Here is a 15,176-nt window from a genome sequence, read left to right as displayed (position 1 = left end):
TAATTTCAAAAATACACATATTCATAGATACAATATTATATTTATATTTAGGAGTTTCTGGAAAATGTGTTTTCACAGATACGAAAATGTTCAGTTTCATAGGCTGAAATCCATTTTTAAAAATAGTATCTGAAAAACAACTGAATTTCTATAAAATATAAAAGGCACTTTTGAACTGTAAGTAAAACCTGGGATAGGGGGAGGATACTATTGTGCCAAGAAAGAATTGAAATTGTAATGAAAAATAATTTAGAAAAATAACAATGACAATACTACACATCAAACCTAGAATGAAACAGAATTGATAGCAGAAAGAATATTGTAGAGGGTAAAACTTTTGATCCATAAACTGAAATGGTACAAGAAATGTAACTAAAGTCACATAAACGTTTAAACTTGTAGATAATTTTTTGAGTTTATTTGTGCCAAACAATTGCTGGGAAGCAAAATCTCAACAGATTGAAATTATGCTTCAGGGAATGACAGTTTTTTTTGGGTTTTTTTAACCTTATTTTATACATTACAATAAAAAGAGAAGATATAAATGGGTTACATGAAATCCAATGCCGATAGATTAGGGAGGCAGGAGAAAGCAAAGTGGAGAAACCTCTGGGACTGGATAAAAAGTGAAACGATAGACATAAGTTTCTTTTACATAGTTGGGTATAGGATAGTTAACAGTCAACAATTAACTCAATAACAATGAGGGAGTTTGTGGTCTCTGCAGATTGGTCTCTTAAAAATGTATCTCCATATTTTCTATTTTTTATATCTCTTGCTACCATACTTTCACAGGACTTTGTGTTGTCCCAGTATCTAAGTAAGGGAGGTGTGTAATGCATGTTTATCAGAAGCATAAAGATCTATCATCTACTCACTGACCTTTGACATATATATCAGAAGGCAAATGGTACTTGATCTAGGAAACTTTTTCTGATCTTTCTGGAGAAGAGAAGACCATTGGGATCCATCAGTAGCTACTCCCAGAATTTATTTAAAGAATTGGAGTTGAGTTCTGCAAGGAGTAGACTGTAGTGGAGACCCAGATTGTCTTTCAGGACTGAAGGACTTATTTTCCCAGATCCTGGAAGTGCTTCCAGTAGTTAGTTTTTCCAGCAGATATGCCATACATATGCTGTTGCCCTTCTTTGGGAAATACCTAAACTGAAAAGAGCTGCTTTGGCCAAGATTATTCTCCTCTTTTGGGCCAGCTCATAGCTAATGACTGGTTTAGCAAGTCTATAAAGACCCCAACTTGCAAAACAAGAAGAGTTTACCTATTTTCAGGATTCCTTGTAATCTCAGCCAAGAACTTGGTTGAATATATTATCAAAACTACATAATTTCTTTCCAATTTAATTAGAATTTTTAACTTTTAGAAACCTTAATTTCCAATCATAACCAAAAAAAGTAAGCAGCCAGCATTCCCTAAATTGACTTTTTAAAAATTTGATTTTTTTAGAGAGAGGAAGGGAAAGAGAGGTGGGGGGGAGAGAGAAAGAGGGAGAGAAACATCTATCGGTTGCATCCTACACATAACCCAACCAGGGATGGAACCTGCAACCTGGGTATGTGCCCTGACCTGGAATAGAACCCACCACCTCTTGGTGTATGGGACGATGCTCCAACCAACTGAACCACACCAGCCTGGGCTCCCTAGATTGACTTTAATGAACACAGTTATAATCTTTAGAAACCCAACTTCCTCTATTGACAAACACACCTACTTTCAAGAAACTTACAAAGTATGAGACATTTATTAACAGCTTCAGATCCACTCCACAGCCTATCTGCAACAAAAGCCAAAAGCAGGTAAACCTGTGACTTGTCTAGGAATTAATGTTTCAGTATTTCATGTTTCAAAATACCTAGATATTCAATAGCTTTTATCAAATTTACTAATTTAGAAATGAATAGCTGAAAAAATTAAATTGATTTGCTTAGATATGGCGAAGGTGCTGTTTTTTTTTATTTTTTTTTAAAAAAAAAACACTTTTTCTTTTCTTTTTTTTAAAATATATTTTATTGATTTTCCACAGAGAGGATGGGAGAGAGACAGAGAGTCAGAAACATCGATGAGAGAGAAACATCGATCAGCCGCCTCCTGCACATCCCCCACCGGGGATATGCCCGCAACTCAGGTACAAGCCCTTGACCGGAATCGAACCCGGGACCTCTCAGTCCGCAGGCCGACTCTCTATCCACTGAGCCAAACCGGTTTTGGCAATGCTGTTTGTTTTTAAAATAAATCTTTATTGTTGAAAGCATTATATATGTCCCCCTTTTCCCTCCATTCCTCTCTCCCCCCGCCCCCCAAACCTTCACTACCCTATTGTCTGTGTCTATGGGTTATGCATATATACATACTAGAGGCCCGGTGCTCACAAATTTGTGCCCTCGGAGGGGGGGAGAGGGGGTCCCTCAGCCTGGCCTGTGCCCTCTCGCAGTCTGGGACCCCCTCACCACCCTAGTGTTTGTGTCCATTGGTTATGCTTATATGCATGCATACAAGTCTTTTGGTTGATCTCTTACCCCCCCACCCCACCCTTCCCTGCCTTCCTTATGAAGTTTGATGGTCTGTTCAATGCTTCTCTGTCTCTGGATCTATTCTTTAAAACATATCTATATTGATTTCAGAAAGGGAGGGGGAGAGAGAGGAAGATAGAAGCATCAGTGATGAGAGAGAATCATTGATCAGCTGCGGGGATTGAGCCAGCAACCCAGTCATGTGCCCTTGACTAGAATCAAATCCAGGACCATTCAGTCCATAGGCCAGTGAATGATTCACTGAGCCAAACTGGCTAGGGCTCGCTCTGAATCTATTGTTTTTCCTTACCATTCCATTCTTTAAAAATTTTATTTATTTATCTATCTATCTATCTATCTATCTATCTATCTATCTATCTATCTATCTTTATTGATTGAGGTATTACATATGTGTCCTTATCCTCCCATTGCCCCTCCCCCCACTCTCCCACTCCTGCCTGCACCCCCCTGGTATCTGTGTCCATTGGTTAGGCTTATATGCATGCATACAAGTCCTTTGGTTGATCTCTTCCCCTGACCCCCCACCCTCCCCTACCTTCCCGATGGATGCTTCTCTGTCTCTGGATCTGTTTTTTGTTCATCAGTTTATGTTGTTCATTGTATTCCACAAATGAGTGATATCATGTGATATTTATCTTTCTCTGACTGGCTTATTTCACTTAGCTTAATGCTCTCCAGGTTCATCCAAGCGGTTGATAATGGTAAGAGTTCTTTCTTTTTTACAGAAGCATAATATTCCATTGTGAAGATGTAGCACAGTTTTTTAATCCACTCATCTGCTGATGGGCACTTAGGCTGTTTCCAAATCTTAGCTATGGTGAATAGTGCTGCTATGAACATAAGGGTGCATATATCCTTTTTTATTGGTGTTTATGATTTCTTGGGATGCTTTCCTAGAAGTGGGATCACTGGGTAATGGGAGTTCCATTATTAATTTTATGAGGAAACTTCATACTGTTTATTTTTATGTAGTCCCATTTGTTTAGTTTCTCCTTAGTTTCCATTGTCCTAGGAGTTGTATCGGTAAAGATGTTACTAGAACATATGTCTGACATTTTGATGTCTATGGATTCTTCTAAGATTTTTATGGGTTCCCTTCCCATCTTACATTTAAGTCCTTTAACCAAGTTGAGTTTATTTTTGTGTACGGTGTAAGTTAGTCTAGTTTCATTTTTTTGCAAGGATCTGTCCAATTTTCCCAACGCCATTTATTGAAGAGACTGTCCTGACTCCATTGTATGCTCTTGCCTCTTTGTCAAATATTAATTGAGCATAGTGGTTTGGGTCCATTTATGGGTTCTCTTTTCTGTTCCATTGATCTATACATTGAGTGGCCAGATTATTATGACCCAATTGCCTTCAATACTGTGGCGATTCTTCCTGGCATTGACTGCATGAGATGTTGAAAGGTGATGGCGCGGAATCTGACACCATGCCTGATGAATAGCACTGTCCAGTTCTGCGAGATTTGATGGTTGTGGAACCAGCTGCCTGATGGCTTTTTAAAGTTCGTCCCACAAATGCTCAATTGGATTGAGATCTGGTGATTGTGGGGGCCATCTAAGCAAGGTACAGTCTCCCTCATTTTCTTGAAAGCACTCCTGTACAATACGAGCACCGTGGTATGGTGCATTGTCTTGTTGGAAGAAACCGTCTCCATTGGGATATGCCATCAACATGATAGGATGAACTTGATCAGCAAAGATACTTAGGTATGTTGTGCTATTCAGACATTGTTCCACACAAATTAAAGGGCCCAAATCGTGCCAGGAAAACATGCCCCAAACCATAACACTGCCCCCACCAGCTTGAAGGGCTGTATTCATGCATGTGGGGAGCATGCTTTCATGCTGTTTCCGCCAAAGTCTCACTCTGCCATCTGCATGATACAACTGGAAACGTGATTCATCGGACCACATGACTTTTTTCCAATGCTCAACTGTCCAATCCTTGTGTTCCTGTGCGAATTGGAGACATTTTATCTTGGTAACTGCAGACAGCAAAGGTGTTCAAATAGGCCTTCGGCTTCCATATCCCATACGATGCAGTGTACGGCTAATTTGCCTACAAACATCAGGTGGTCATAATAATCTGGTCACTCAGTGTGTGACTGTTCTTGTGCCAGTACCAGGCAGTTTTGAGAACCATGGCTTTGTAATACAGCGTGATATCTTGTATTGTGATCCCTTCAACTTTGTTCTTCTTTTTCAAAATTGCTGAGGCTGCCTGGGGTCTTTTTTAAAATTCCATATACATTTTTGGAGAATTTGTTCTTGGTCTGTGAAATATGCCATTGGTCTTTTAAGGGGGATTTCATTGAATCTATTGATTGCTTTGGGTAGTATGGACATTTTGATGATGTTGATTCTACCAATCCATGAACATGGTATGTTCTTCCATTTGTTTATGTCTTCCTCTATCACTTTTGCAATGTCCTGCAGTTTTCTAAGTACAGGTCTTTTACCTCCGTAGTTAAGTTTATTCCTAGGTTTCTTAATTTTGGGGGGTACAATGGTAAATGGGATTGTTTTTTTAGTTTCTCTTTCTGTGAGTTCATTATAGGTGTATAAAAAAGCCATAGATTTCTGGGTGTTTATTTTGTATCCTGCTACATTGCTAAATTCATTTATTAAATCTAGTAATTTTTAATGGAGTCTTTGGGGCTTTCTATGTACAATATCATGTCATCTGCAAATAATGACAGTTTTACTTCTTCTTTTCCAATTTTGATGCCTTTTATTTCTTCTTCTTATCTGATCACTATGGCTAGCACTTCCAGTACTATGTTGAACAGAGGGTTAAAAGTGGGCATTCCTGTCTTGTTCCTGTTCTTAGGGGAAATGGTTTTAGTTTCTGCCCATTAAGTATGATGTTGGCTGTAGATTTGTCATATAAGGCTTTTATTATGTTGAGGTATGATCCCTCTAATCCCACTTTGCTGAGAGTTTTTATCAAGAAAGGGTGTTGGATTTGGTCAAATCCTTTTTCTGCATCAATTGACATGATTATGTGATTTTTGTCTCTCAATTTGTTTATGTGCTGTATCACGTTTATTGATTTGTGGATATTGTACCATCCTTGTATCCTGGAATAAATCCCAGTTGGTCATCGTGTATGACCTTTCTAATGTAAGGCTGGATCTGATTTGCTAGGATTTTGTTAGAGGATTTTAGCATCTATGTTCATCCGAGATATTGACCTGAAATTTTCTTTATTTTTAGTGTTTTTATCTGGTTCTTAGATTAAGGTAATGCTGGCTTTATAGAAAGAGCTTGGAAGTGTTCCTTCCTCTTGAATTTTTTGGAATAGTATGAGGAGGATAGGTTTTAGTTATTCTTTTAACGTTTGGTAAAAACTACCCTGTGAAGCCGTTGGCCCAGGACTTTTGTTTGCTGGATGTTTTTTGATGACTGCTTCAATTTCCTGCATAGTTATCAGCTTAGTCAGATGATTTTATTGTTCCTGATTTAGTTTTGGAAGGTCATATTTTGCTAGGAATATGTCCAATTTTTCTAGGTTGAACAGTTTGTTGGAATAGAGCTGTTCATAGTATTATTATTGTGGTTTTTTTTTTATTTTTTTTAAACAATTCTTTGTATTTCTGTGGGGTCTGTTGTTATTTTGCATCTTTCATTTCTGATTTTATTTATTTGGGTCCTCTCTCTTTGCTTCTTGGTGAGCCTGGCTAGTGGTTCATCAATCTTGTTTATCCTTTAAAAAAACCAGCTCTTGGTTTCATCGATCTTTTGTATTTTTTTTTTTGTCTCTATGTAATCTATTTCCACTCTGATCTTTATTATTTCCTTCCTTCTGCTCACTCTGGGATTTTCTTGTTGCTCTCTTTCTACTTCTTTAAGTTGTAGAATTAGATAACTTATTACCCGTTGTTCTTATTTTTTGAGGTAGGCCTGTAAAGCTATAAACTTCCCTCTCAGGACTGCTTTCGCTGTGTCCCATAGATTTTGGATTGTTGTGTTTTCACTGTCATTTGCTTCCAGGATGTTCTTTATATCTACTTTGATCTATTTGGTAACCTAGTCATTGTTTAATAACATAGTATTTCACCTCCAAATGTTTGACTTTTTGTGATTGCTTTTATTGTAGTTTATTTCTTTTTTTCTTTTTTAAAAAATTATAAAGCTCATTTTTAATTATTTTCTGTGTATTTTGTTCACATTTCACAAAGCAACTTGGATCCAAAGTCTTTATGAATGAGTCGCTAGGAAAAGCAGGAAATATAGACAGGAGGTGCAAAACGGCAATAAACCCAACTCAATTTTCTCCACTTCTAAAAAACCAACCCGAAGGTAGAAGACCCTCATCAGAGTGTGAAACAGGGATGTAAAACAAAAGTTCTTTGTTTTTGGTCATTTTTGCTTTAGTGAGTACAAGTCCAGTTTTTAAGCTTAAGAGTTTTACTTTCTTGCACATTTGCCTCCTGAAACTAAGTGAAGATTTGTAACCTGAACACCCCCTTCTATGCTACATTATCATGACTTACAGTACACAGTTCTGCTTTTTGCCATAAAAATCTTAGCGCATCCCATAAAAACCCCCAAATGATTAATGAACTGCTGAGAATTCTGACTCGCTGGAGATGATTTAATTAGGAATCATCTTTCCAAACATTCATTCAGTGCTTCAAAATAAGTACTCATCTAATTTAATTATGATGACTTCACCGGGATGGTAACACTGCCCACGACGATGTTTACAAAAGCACTTGTCACTCCCTTCGGATGTAGCAATGCAGGAAGAAGAAAAAAACAGTCTGTTTCCATATTCCTCATGTGTTTATACTCTGTAACAAGTGACAGAGTTTAAGTGTCACTTAAGATTATTTCAACAGCGAAGCACTTCAAGTTTGTGTGTCCCGCCATCTTCCATCCTTAAGTGAATCCTAAACTCGCTGGGCTTTTATTCCAGCAACGATTCCCACTCGGTACACGAGACAGGTATTCCAAGGCAACCGAAGCAAAAGACGACAGGATTCTAGCGTGAGGCCAGCGGATTTCAATGCCGCTCCAACATCAAACAGTCCCACGGAGGTTACTGCAACACCCGAGCGCTTCCAAAATAAGGTGCCCTCCCAGCGCACCCGCGCGGCCAGGCATAAGCAACAGCTGACCAGATGCTGCACCAGGGGTGCTCCGAATAGCCTACCCTTGACCGATCACCTGCTGTTCGGCCTTGCACATCTTCCTAGTCTGTCCTAACCACAAACCTGTGAAGTTACGCATTATTATTATTCCCATGAACAAAGCTGGACACTTGGACCCAAGGCCCCAGGGCTGATCGGTGGCGGCACGAGGATTTGAAAACACCACCACACATACCCCAACGGTCCAGGATCTCTGCCCCTGAAAAGACACTTCTGTGCAAAAAGGCACCCGCGAGTCGGGAGGCTCCGGAGCTGGCCGCGTAGGCGCGGGGGCGGGGGTGGGGGGGGCAAGGGCACACTCTCCACACAGACGCCCGTCCGGAACGCGACCCGCTGCGCCGGCGGCCCGGGGCACCCAGGAGGGCCGCAGTGGAGAGAGGCGCCCCCACGGGCCGGCGGGCGGGAGTCCTCCGAGCCGGGAGGAACCGCGGCGCGGGCCACCCAGTCGCCGGCACCGGCACCTTAGGCTGCGGCCAGCAAGAGCGCGCTGCTGGCCCGCTCGGGGGAACCTTGGCTGCGTTCGCCAGCCGCTCCGCCCAGCAGCCGCGCAGCATATCCGGGTCCCGCTTCACCACACTCACCTGCCTGGCGCTCCGCCGCCGCCCAAGCCGCAGGGGGCCCCAAGCTCGGGTGTGCGGTCAGCAGCCCAGACCACCCCGAGCGTCCAGCTGCGGCGCTCCCATCCTGCCTCTCTCGGTCACCTCCCGCCGGCCCCGCGCCGCGCTACACCGTCCAGCTGCCCACTGCCATGGCCCGCCCCGTTCCTCCACCGCAGCAGCCACTGCTGCTCCCGCCGCCTATTGTAGTCTATTTCTAATATTATGCCATTGTGATCTGCAAAGATGCTTGAAATGATTTCAATCTTCTTGAATTTCAAGAGCGTTTGCCTGTGTTCCAATATGTGGTCTATCTTTGAAAATGTCCCATGTGCACTTGAGAAGAATGTATATTCTGTGGCCTTGGGGTGAAAAGTTCTGAAGATGTTGATTTAGTTCATCTGATCTGGTGAACCATTTAGGATTGCTGTGTTTTGGGGTGTTTTTTTTTTTGCTGATTTTTTGTCTAGAAGATTTATTCAGTGATGTCAATTAGGTATTAAATTTCCCAACTATGATTGTATTACTGTCGATCTCTCCCTTGATATTTCCTAGAAGTTTTTTTTGTGTGTGTGTGTGTGTGTTTTTTTTGGTATGTATTTGGGTGGTTCTCAATTGGATGCATATTTGCTTACCAGAGTTATTTCCTCTTGTTATATCAACCCCTTTGGTATTATGAAGTGGCCTTCCTTATCTCTTGTTATGGCCTTCACTTTGAGGTTTATTTTGTCAGATATAAGTGTTGGCACCCCAGCTTTTCTTTAATTTCCATTTGCCTGAAAGATATTTTTCCATCCCTTCACTTTCAGTCTGTGTGAGTCCTTTGTTCTGCAGTGGGTCTCTTGTAGACAGCATATATATGGGTCATTTTTTCTTATTCATTTAGCCAATTTATGTCTTTTGATTGGAGCGTTTAGTCCATTTACATTTAAGTTTGTTCTTGATAGGTACTTGTTTGTAGTCATTTCTGCTCTTTATGTCTGTGTTCCTTCTTCCCTTTTTATTTCTTCTTTTTACAACAGTCCCGTTAGCATTTCTTGCATTGCTGTCTTGGTGGTAATAAACTCCCTTAGACCTTTTTTTGTCTCTGAAGCTCTTGATTTCCCTTTCAAATTTGAATGATAGCCTGGCTGGACAGAGTATTCTTGGATTCAGTCCCTTGCTTTGCGTCACTTTGTATTCTTCATTCCATTACCTTCTGGCCTGATGTGTTTCTGTTGAGACATCATTTGATAACCTAGTGGGAGATCCTTTGTAGGTAACTCTCTGTTTCTCTTTTGTAGCCTTTAAGGTTCTCTCCTTTTCATTAATATTTGCCATTGTAATTATGACGTGTCGTGGTTTGGGTCTTTTTGGGTTCATATAGTTCGGTACTCTGTGTGTTTTGTGTCTTTTTTTCTTCCCCGAATTAGGGAAGCTTTCTGTCATTATTTCTTCAAATAAGTTTTTAAATCCTTGCTCCTCTTCTTGTCCTTCTGGCACCCCTATTATACGTACATTACTTCATTTCATGTTTTACCAAAGCTCCTTTAGCCTCTCTTCCTACATTTCTAATTTTTTTTTTTCTCCAGTTGCTGTTGAGGTTGGGTGTGTTTTTCTGCCCTATTTTCTAACTCACTAATTCGGTCCTCTGCTTCTCCTAGTCTACTGTTGGAACCTTCCATTGTGTTTTTTATTGTAGCTGTATCACTTTTGCTTTCCTCTTGATTCTTACATAAGTTGATTTTCTCATCTAACTGGTTTAGGAACTATATGATCCTTACTCTGAATTCTTTTTTCTGACCTATTGCTTACCTCTGTGTCATTTAGTTCCTTTCCTGTCAACTCCTATTCTTTCCTTTGGGGGTTGTTTCTTTTTCTTCCCATTTTTGCTCTCTCTTTCTGACCCTGGGCACACTGCTTGGGGTTTGGGTGGCTGAGTAACTCTCAGGGCAATGGTCCAGAAATCATTAGCCTGTAAGGCTGGGCCTGCCTTGAATCTCACACCTATATTGTCTCTTCTGCATTTTATTCCCTTTTCCCATGCATCTGGTACCTCAGTTGCCTGCTTCAGATGCTCAGGGTAGTGGGAGAGGGTGCACAGTTCCCCTGGTGTGTGACTCCCTGTGAGTACCCAGAGCCCTCTGACATGCAATTCACTGTGCAGCCCTGACACCCTCTGGCAGCGCACTTGTGGCACAGTCCTGTGGCCCCTGGCTAGGCACACTGGCTTGCTTGGGGTCACCCTGGCAATACTTTCCCATGGCCCCGAGTGAGGCATGTGCTGGGTTGCTTTAGGTAGCCCCTGCAAGACTCTCCCAGGGGCCAGGGAGAAGCAGGTGCATGTTGCTCTGGGTCACACAGTCCTGGCTTTCTTGTAGCCTGGTGTGAGACCTGTGCTGGGTTGCTCCAGTTCTCCCCTCCTCATCATGGGGCCTGGGCAGGTTGCCCTGTGTCACTCAGATCGCTCTCCCATGTTACCCGGAGTGAGGTGCACATTGGGTTGTTCCAGATGGCCCTGGCAGGACTATCCCGGGTGCTGGGGTGGAATGGGCATGGGTTGCTCAAGGTTGCACAGTCAGAGCTCCCCTATGGTGTGTCCTGGGTTGCTCTGGGTTGCCTTGACAGCAAGTCCTGGTGCTGTGGGTGGAGCGGGTGCAGGGTGGCTCTGGGTCAGGCTAGCAGCATGGTTCTTGGGTCCAGGGTGGTGGTGAGGAACAGGGTTCCTCCTGGCTTGCTCTCACTGTGGGATTCTAGGATGCTGTGTCCCAGCGGCTGGTGAGGAGGCCTGGTTCCGGAGCTCACTCTTGCAGCCCGCACCCTGCAGACCTCTGGGAGCCTACCAGGAGGTACTGCACCACTCACTGCCAGGGCACGGTGGTGGTTCCATGTGGTTTATGGCTGGCAAGCGGTGTTCTCTAGGCAAACTCTGCCCTTCCTTATTGAAAACTGTCTCCTCAGCTGTGTCTAATTTATTAATTCAGGGTGGATGTTCTCTGATTTAGTTGCTTTTCTGGCCTGGCCCTACGAGGAGGTGCACAACACTGCTGCCTATTTGGCTGCCATTTTCTATCCTCGAGTTCTTTTTTTTAGTTGTAATTTTTATCTGGTTGTAGGAGGCTGTAAGTACAGGCATTTACCTACACTGCTATCTTGGTTATCCACCCAATGTAATTTTTAAAATGATATAAAGTTTGGCTACATAAACAAACCTTGAATAAGATTGTGAAATATTTACACCTGGTTGTTTTTTGGTGGTGGGGTTGAGAGCAGATATACCCCACACTTATCAGTGAGACTGAAAGCTTTCCCCTTAAGATCAGAAACAGGACAAGGATGACCATTCTCACAACTTCTGTTGAACAATATACTGGAGGTTCTAGCAAATACAGAAAGTTAAGACAATCTCAAGAGGTTAAAAAACACACATTTGACAAAATTCAACAACCCTTCATGATAAGAACACTCCACAAATTTGGACTAGAAAAGAACTTCCTCACCTGGTAGAGTATGTATATTTAAAAAACCATGGCTAGCATTATACTAATGGTCTTAAAGCCTGAAAGCTTTCCCCCTAAGATCAGGAACAAGACAAGCATGCCTGCTCTTATCACTTCTATTCACCATTTTACAGAACTTCTAGTGAGGGCAAGGAAGTGAAATAAAAGAAACCCAGAATGCCAAGGATGAAATCAAAGTATCCCTACTTTCAGATGATACAGTCTTGAATACAGAAATTTCTAAGGAATCCTCTAAAAAACTATTGGGACTATTAAATCAGTTCAGTTTAGCAAGGCTTCAGAATTAAAGATCAACATACAAAAATAATTATCTTTCTATAAGCTAAAAATAACCCAAAAATGAAATCAGAAAAATAATTTCCATTTACAACAGCATAAAAACAAGAATGAAATCCTTAAAAAAAAATTAACAAAAGAGCCCAGTCAGTTTGGCTCAGTAAATAGAGCATCCACCAGGCAGACTGAAGTGTCCCAGGTTCAATGATTCTGGTCAAGGGCTCATACCTCAGTTGCAGGATCAATTCCCGCCCCTGGTTGGGGCACTGGTGGGAGGCAACCAATTAATGTGTCTTTCTCACATCGATGTTTCTCTCTCTCTGTCTCTCCCTCTCCCTTCCACTGTCTCAAAAAATAATCAGTGGAAAAATATTCTCGAGTGAGTATTAACAACAAAACTAACAAAAGATGTGTGAAACTTATACACTAAATACTTCATAGTGTTTTATAACATATTAAATAAAAATAAATAGAACAATACCCTGTGCTCATGTACAGGATGACTTAATATTGTTGGGGTAATACTCCCCAAATTGATCTGCAGCTTCCACAATATTTATCAAAGGGAGAGAGAGAATGGATTTCTTACTTCATGTCTCAGTTAAAACTGCTTGAAAAAAGCAATGCTTTATATACTATGGACATGTATTAATTTAATAAAAATATAAACTTAAAGGTAGATTTAAACATGATAAGTAATGAGGTTAACTATAAGCATATATCAAACTTTGAACCACAGAAATTTTTACCTCTTGAACTCATTCCTGCAATAGCATTTAATTGTTTAGTAATAAGACTTCTTTCATCACTCTGTGTTGGGGACTACTCATGCTCTGTGGCTCTAAACTTTGATTTTTGAAAATGTTTTTCTTTGTCATTGCATTTATGGAACCAGTTGCATATCCCAATCAAGTCATATTGAAAATAAAGATCAACTACTACATTCATTATTCTTTTGTCTGTGTGTTACCAAATATATTTGTACTGGCTGTCTAAAAGATTCATATACAAACCATATAGCTAAGTAGTAACTTAAAGAAAAATATTGTGAATTTTAAAAATTACACAACCCAAAATCATTTCAAAATTGTAAAATACAAAGAAGAAAAATAAGGAGAAAAAAAGTCATATTCAATAATATAACCCTCAAATAGCTTTTCTTGATTTCTCAGTGTCTAATTTTCCATATTTATTTATCTATAAAAATGGAAAACATATTCACAAATCTTTATGACGTTTGTATAAGATGTAAACAATTTGGAAAACAGAAAGGAAATCTGTCCAATATGTAAATTATAGTTTTATAATTTATTTCCCCCGTAATAATGGGTTTTTTATCCTGAATGCTCCACTCATGTTATGTTTAATAACTTAAATGGTGGTGATTATGTTGTAAATTAAGACTACTGCAATAAAACTGTATAATGAGTAAATGTTCTCACTGCAGCACTTTACAGATTTTTTCTATCTAATGTATCTCATCTTTATGGATATTTGTATTTGATTTTTTAAAACAAAAATGTTGGATTACTCTAATTGGTTATAATTTGTTTCTTTCATTTACTGGATTAGATACATCTCTCACATATTTTTCCTAAGTCCTTAGCACATACATAAAAACTTGTCATCCACTAGACCACAAAGAAGGCTTAAATCTTAATTAGAAGAAACTCTACCCATCACAATTTTTGAACAGGGAAAGAATCAACCTCAAACTTAATGACCCAAGCTTTTATTTTTTTAAAGAAATGGAAAACGGCACTCCTGTGCTTTTGGCTTCAACGACAGGAAGTCAGGAGGCAATAGCAGTTGGAACTCCCGTGACACAAGAATGGGGCTGTACGCAAGCCTTGTGTGACGTCATGGAAGCTCTTCGAGAAAAACAGCCACAGCTTTCTAAGTCACACTAAGGGGCGCTGTGCGGGAACCTCTGGGGCAGTGGTACACCGGCTCACTGGAAGATCTACTTATAGCCATGAGCAGTAAGGAATATTTCAAGGGTGGACGCTCTGGCCGCTGGGTCCGGGGATGCCCTAGAGGGGAACAAGCTCCAGGGAGAAGAGCTAGTGGCCGTGGCAGAGGTGGTCAGTACAGTTCTGCCACCCTGTCTGACGTCTGTTACCGCTGCGGTGAATCTGGTCATCACGCTAAGAACTGTGACCTTCACGAGGACGTCTGCTACAACTGTCGGAGAAGTGGCCACATCGCCAAAGACTGTGTCGAGCCTACGCGGTCAAGAGAGCAGTGCTGTTACACTTGTGGCAAACCAGGCCATCTGGCTCGTGATTGTGACCGTCAGGAAGAGCAGAAGTGCTACTCTTGTGGTGAGTATGGCCACATTCAGAAAGACTGCATCCAAATCAAGTGCTACCGGTGTGGCAAGAACGGCCATATGGTCATCAACTGTCCCAAGACAATGAAGATCAAGTGCTATCGTTGTGGAAAGTCTGGGCATATAGCCCGGGATTGCCCCACTGAAGATCCCGCTTAAATTTTTCCTTTGTGGCCCCGCCCCCCCCCTCCTTTTTGCTGATTGATAATTGTAGTATTTTCTCTGAAACCTCTTCATTGACCAACGATTGATAAATGAAGACTACTCCTAGGCCAGTTAACTTTAATCACCAACTTTAGAGAAGGAAAAGGTTTGTGGAAGTCTTATAATTAATGTTTCTGCACCACTAGTGAATTCGCTTATTGAACAGTAATTCTGAGCCTAAGGCAATTTCTAGGTCCTTTTGATGTATTTTTATTTAAGCTTTAATTAAGACCTACTGTGTGCCAGCTACTATTGGAGGACTTTGGGATACATCAGTACATAAATCAGACCAAGTTTGAGGACACGGACCTAGAATCTATGAAGTAAAATATGTAGTGTCTCAGATGAAGATAAATTGCTACAGAGAAAAAGAACACCAGGTAAAAGGATAGAAATTATGTGTGTTGGCCGGGGGGGGCCACATGTGATTCTGTTTTAGATAAAAAGGCACCCTGAGGAAGCGACATTTCCCCAGAGATTCATTGCATAAATAAAGCTGATTCTACAAATGACTGTGATCTTGACAAAGTAACTCTAATTTATTATGTATTGATTGCTTT

At 40.9% G+C, this 15,176-nt stretch overlaps 1 protein-coding gene across 1 annotated transcript; it reads left to right on the top strand.

The window, feature by feature from the left end:
- Positions 1–14,055: 14,055 nt before the first annotated feature.
- LOC308535956 (CCHC-type zinc finger nucleic acid binding protein-like) lies at positions 14,056–14,571 on the top strand (the record flags this gene model as incomplete). The annotated part of the gene is made up of 1 exon (XM_081114977.1): positions 14,056–14,571. The coding sequence occupies one exon, from the start codon at positions 14,056–14,058 to the stop codon at positions 14,569–14,571; it is 516 nt and encodes a 171-aa protein (XP_080971103.1).
- Between the last annotated feature and the right edge of the window lie 605 nt (positions 14,572–15,176).

Source organism: Myotis nattereri (assembly GCF_964212035.1).
Source record: "Myotis nattereri genome assembly, chromosome: X".
NCBI classification, from domain to species: domain Eukaryota; kingdom Metazoa; phylum Chordata; class Mammalia; order Chiroptera; family Vespertilionidae; genus Myotis; species Myotis nattereri.
This window is presented reverse-complemented; position numbering and strand designations above follow the sequence as displayed.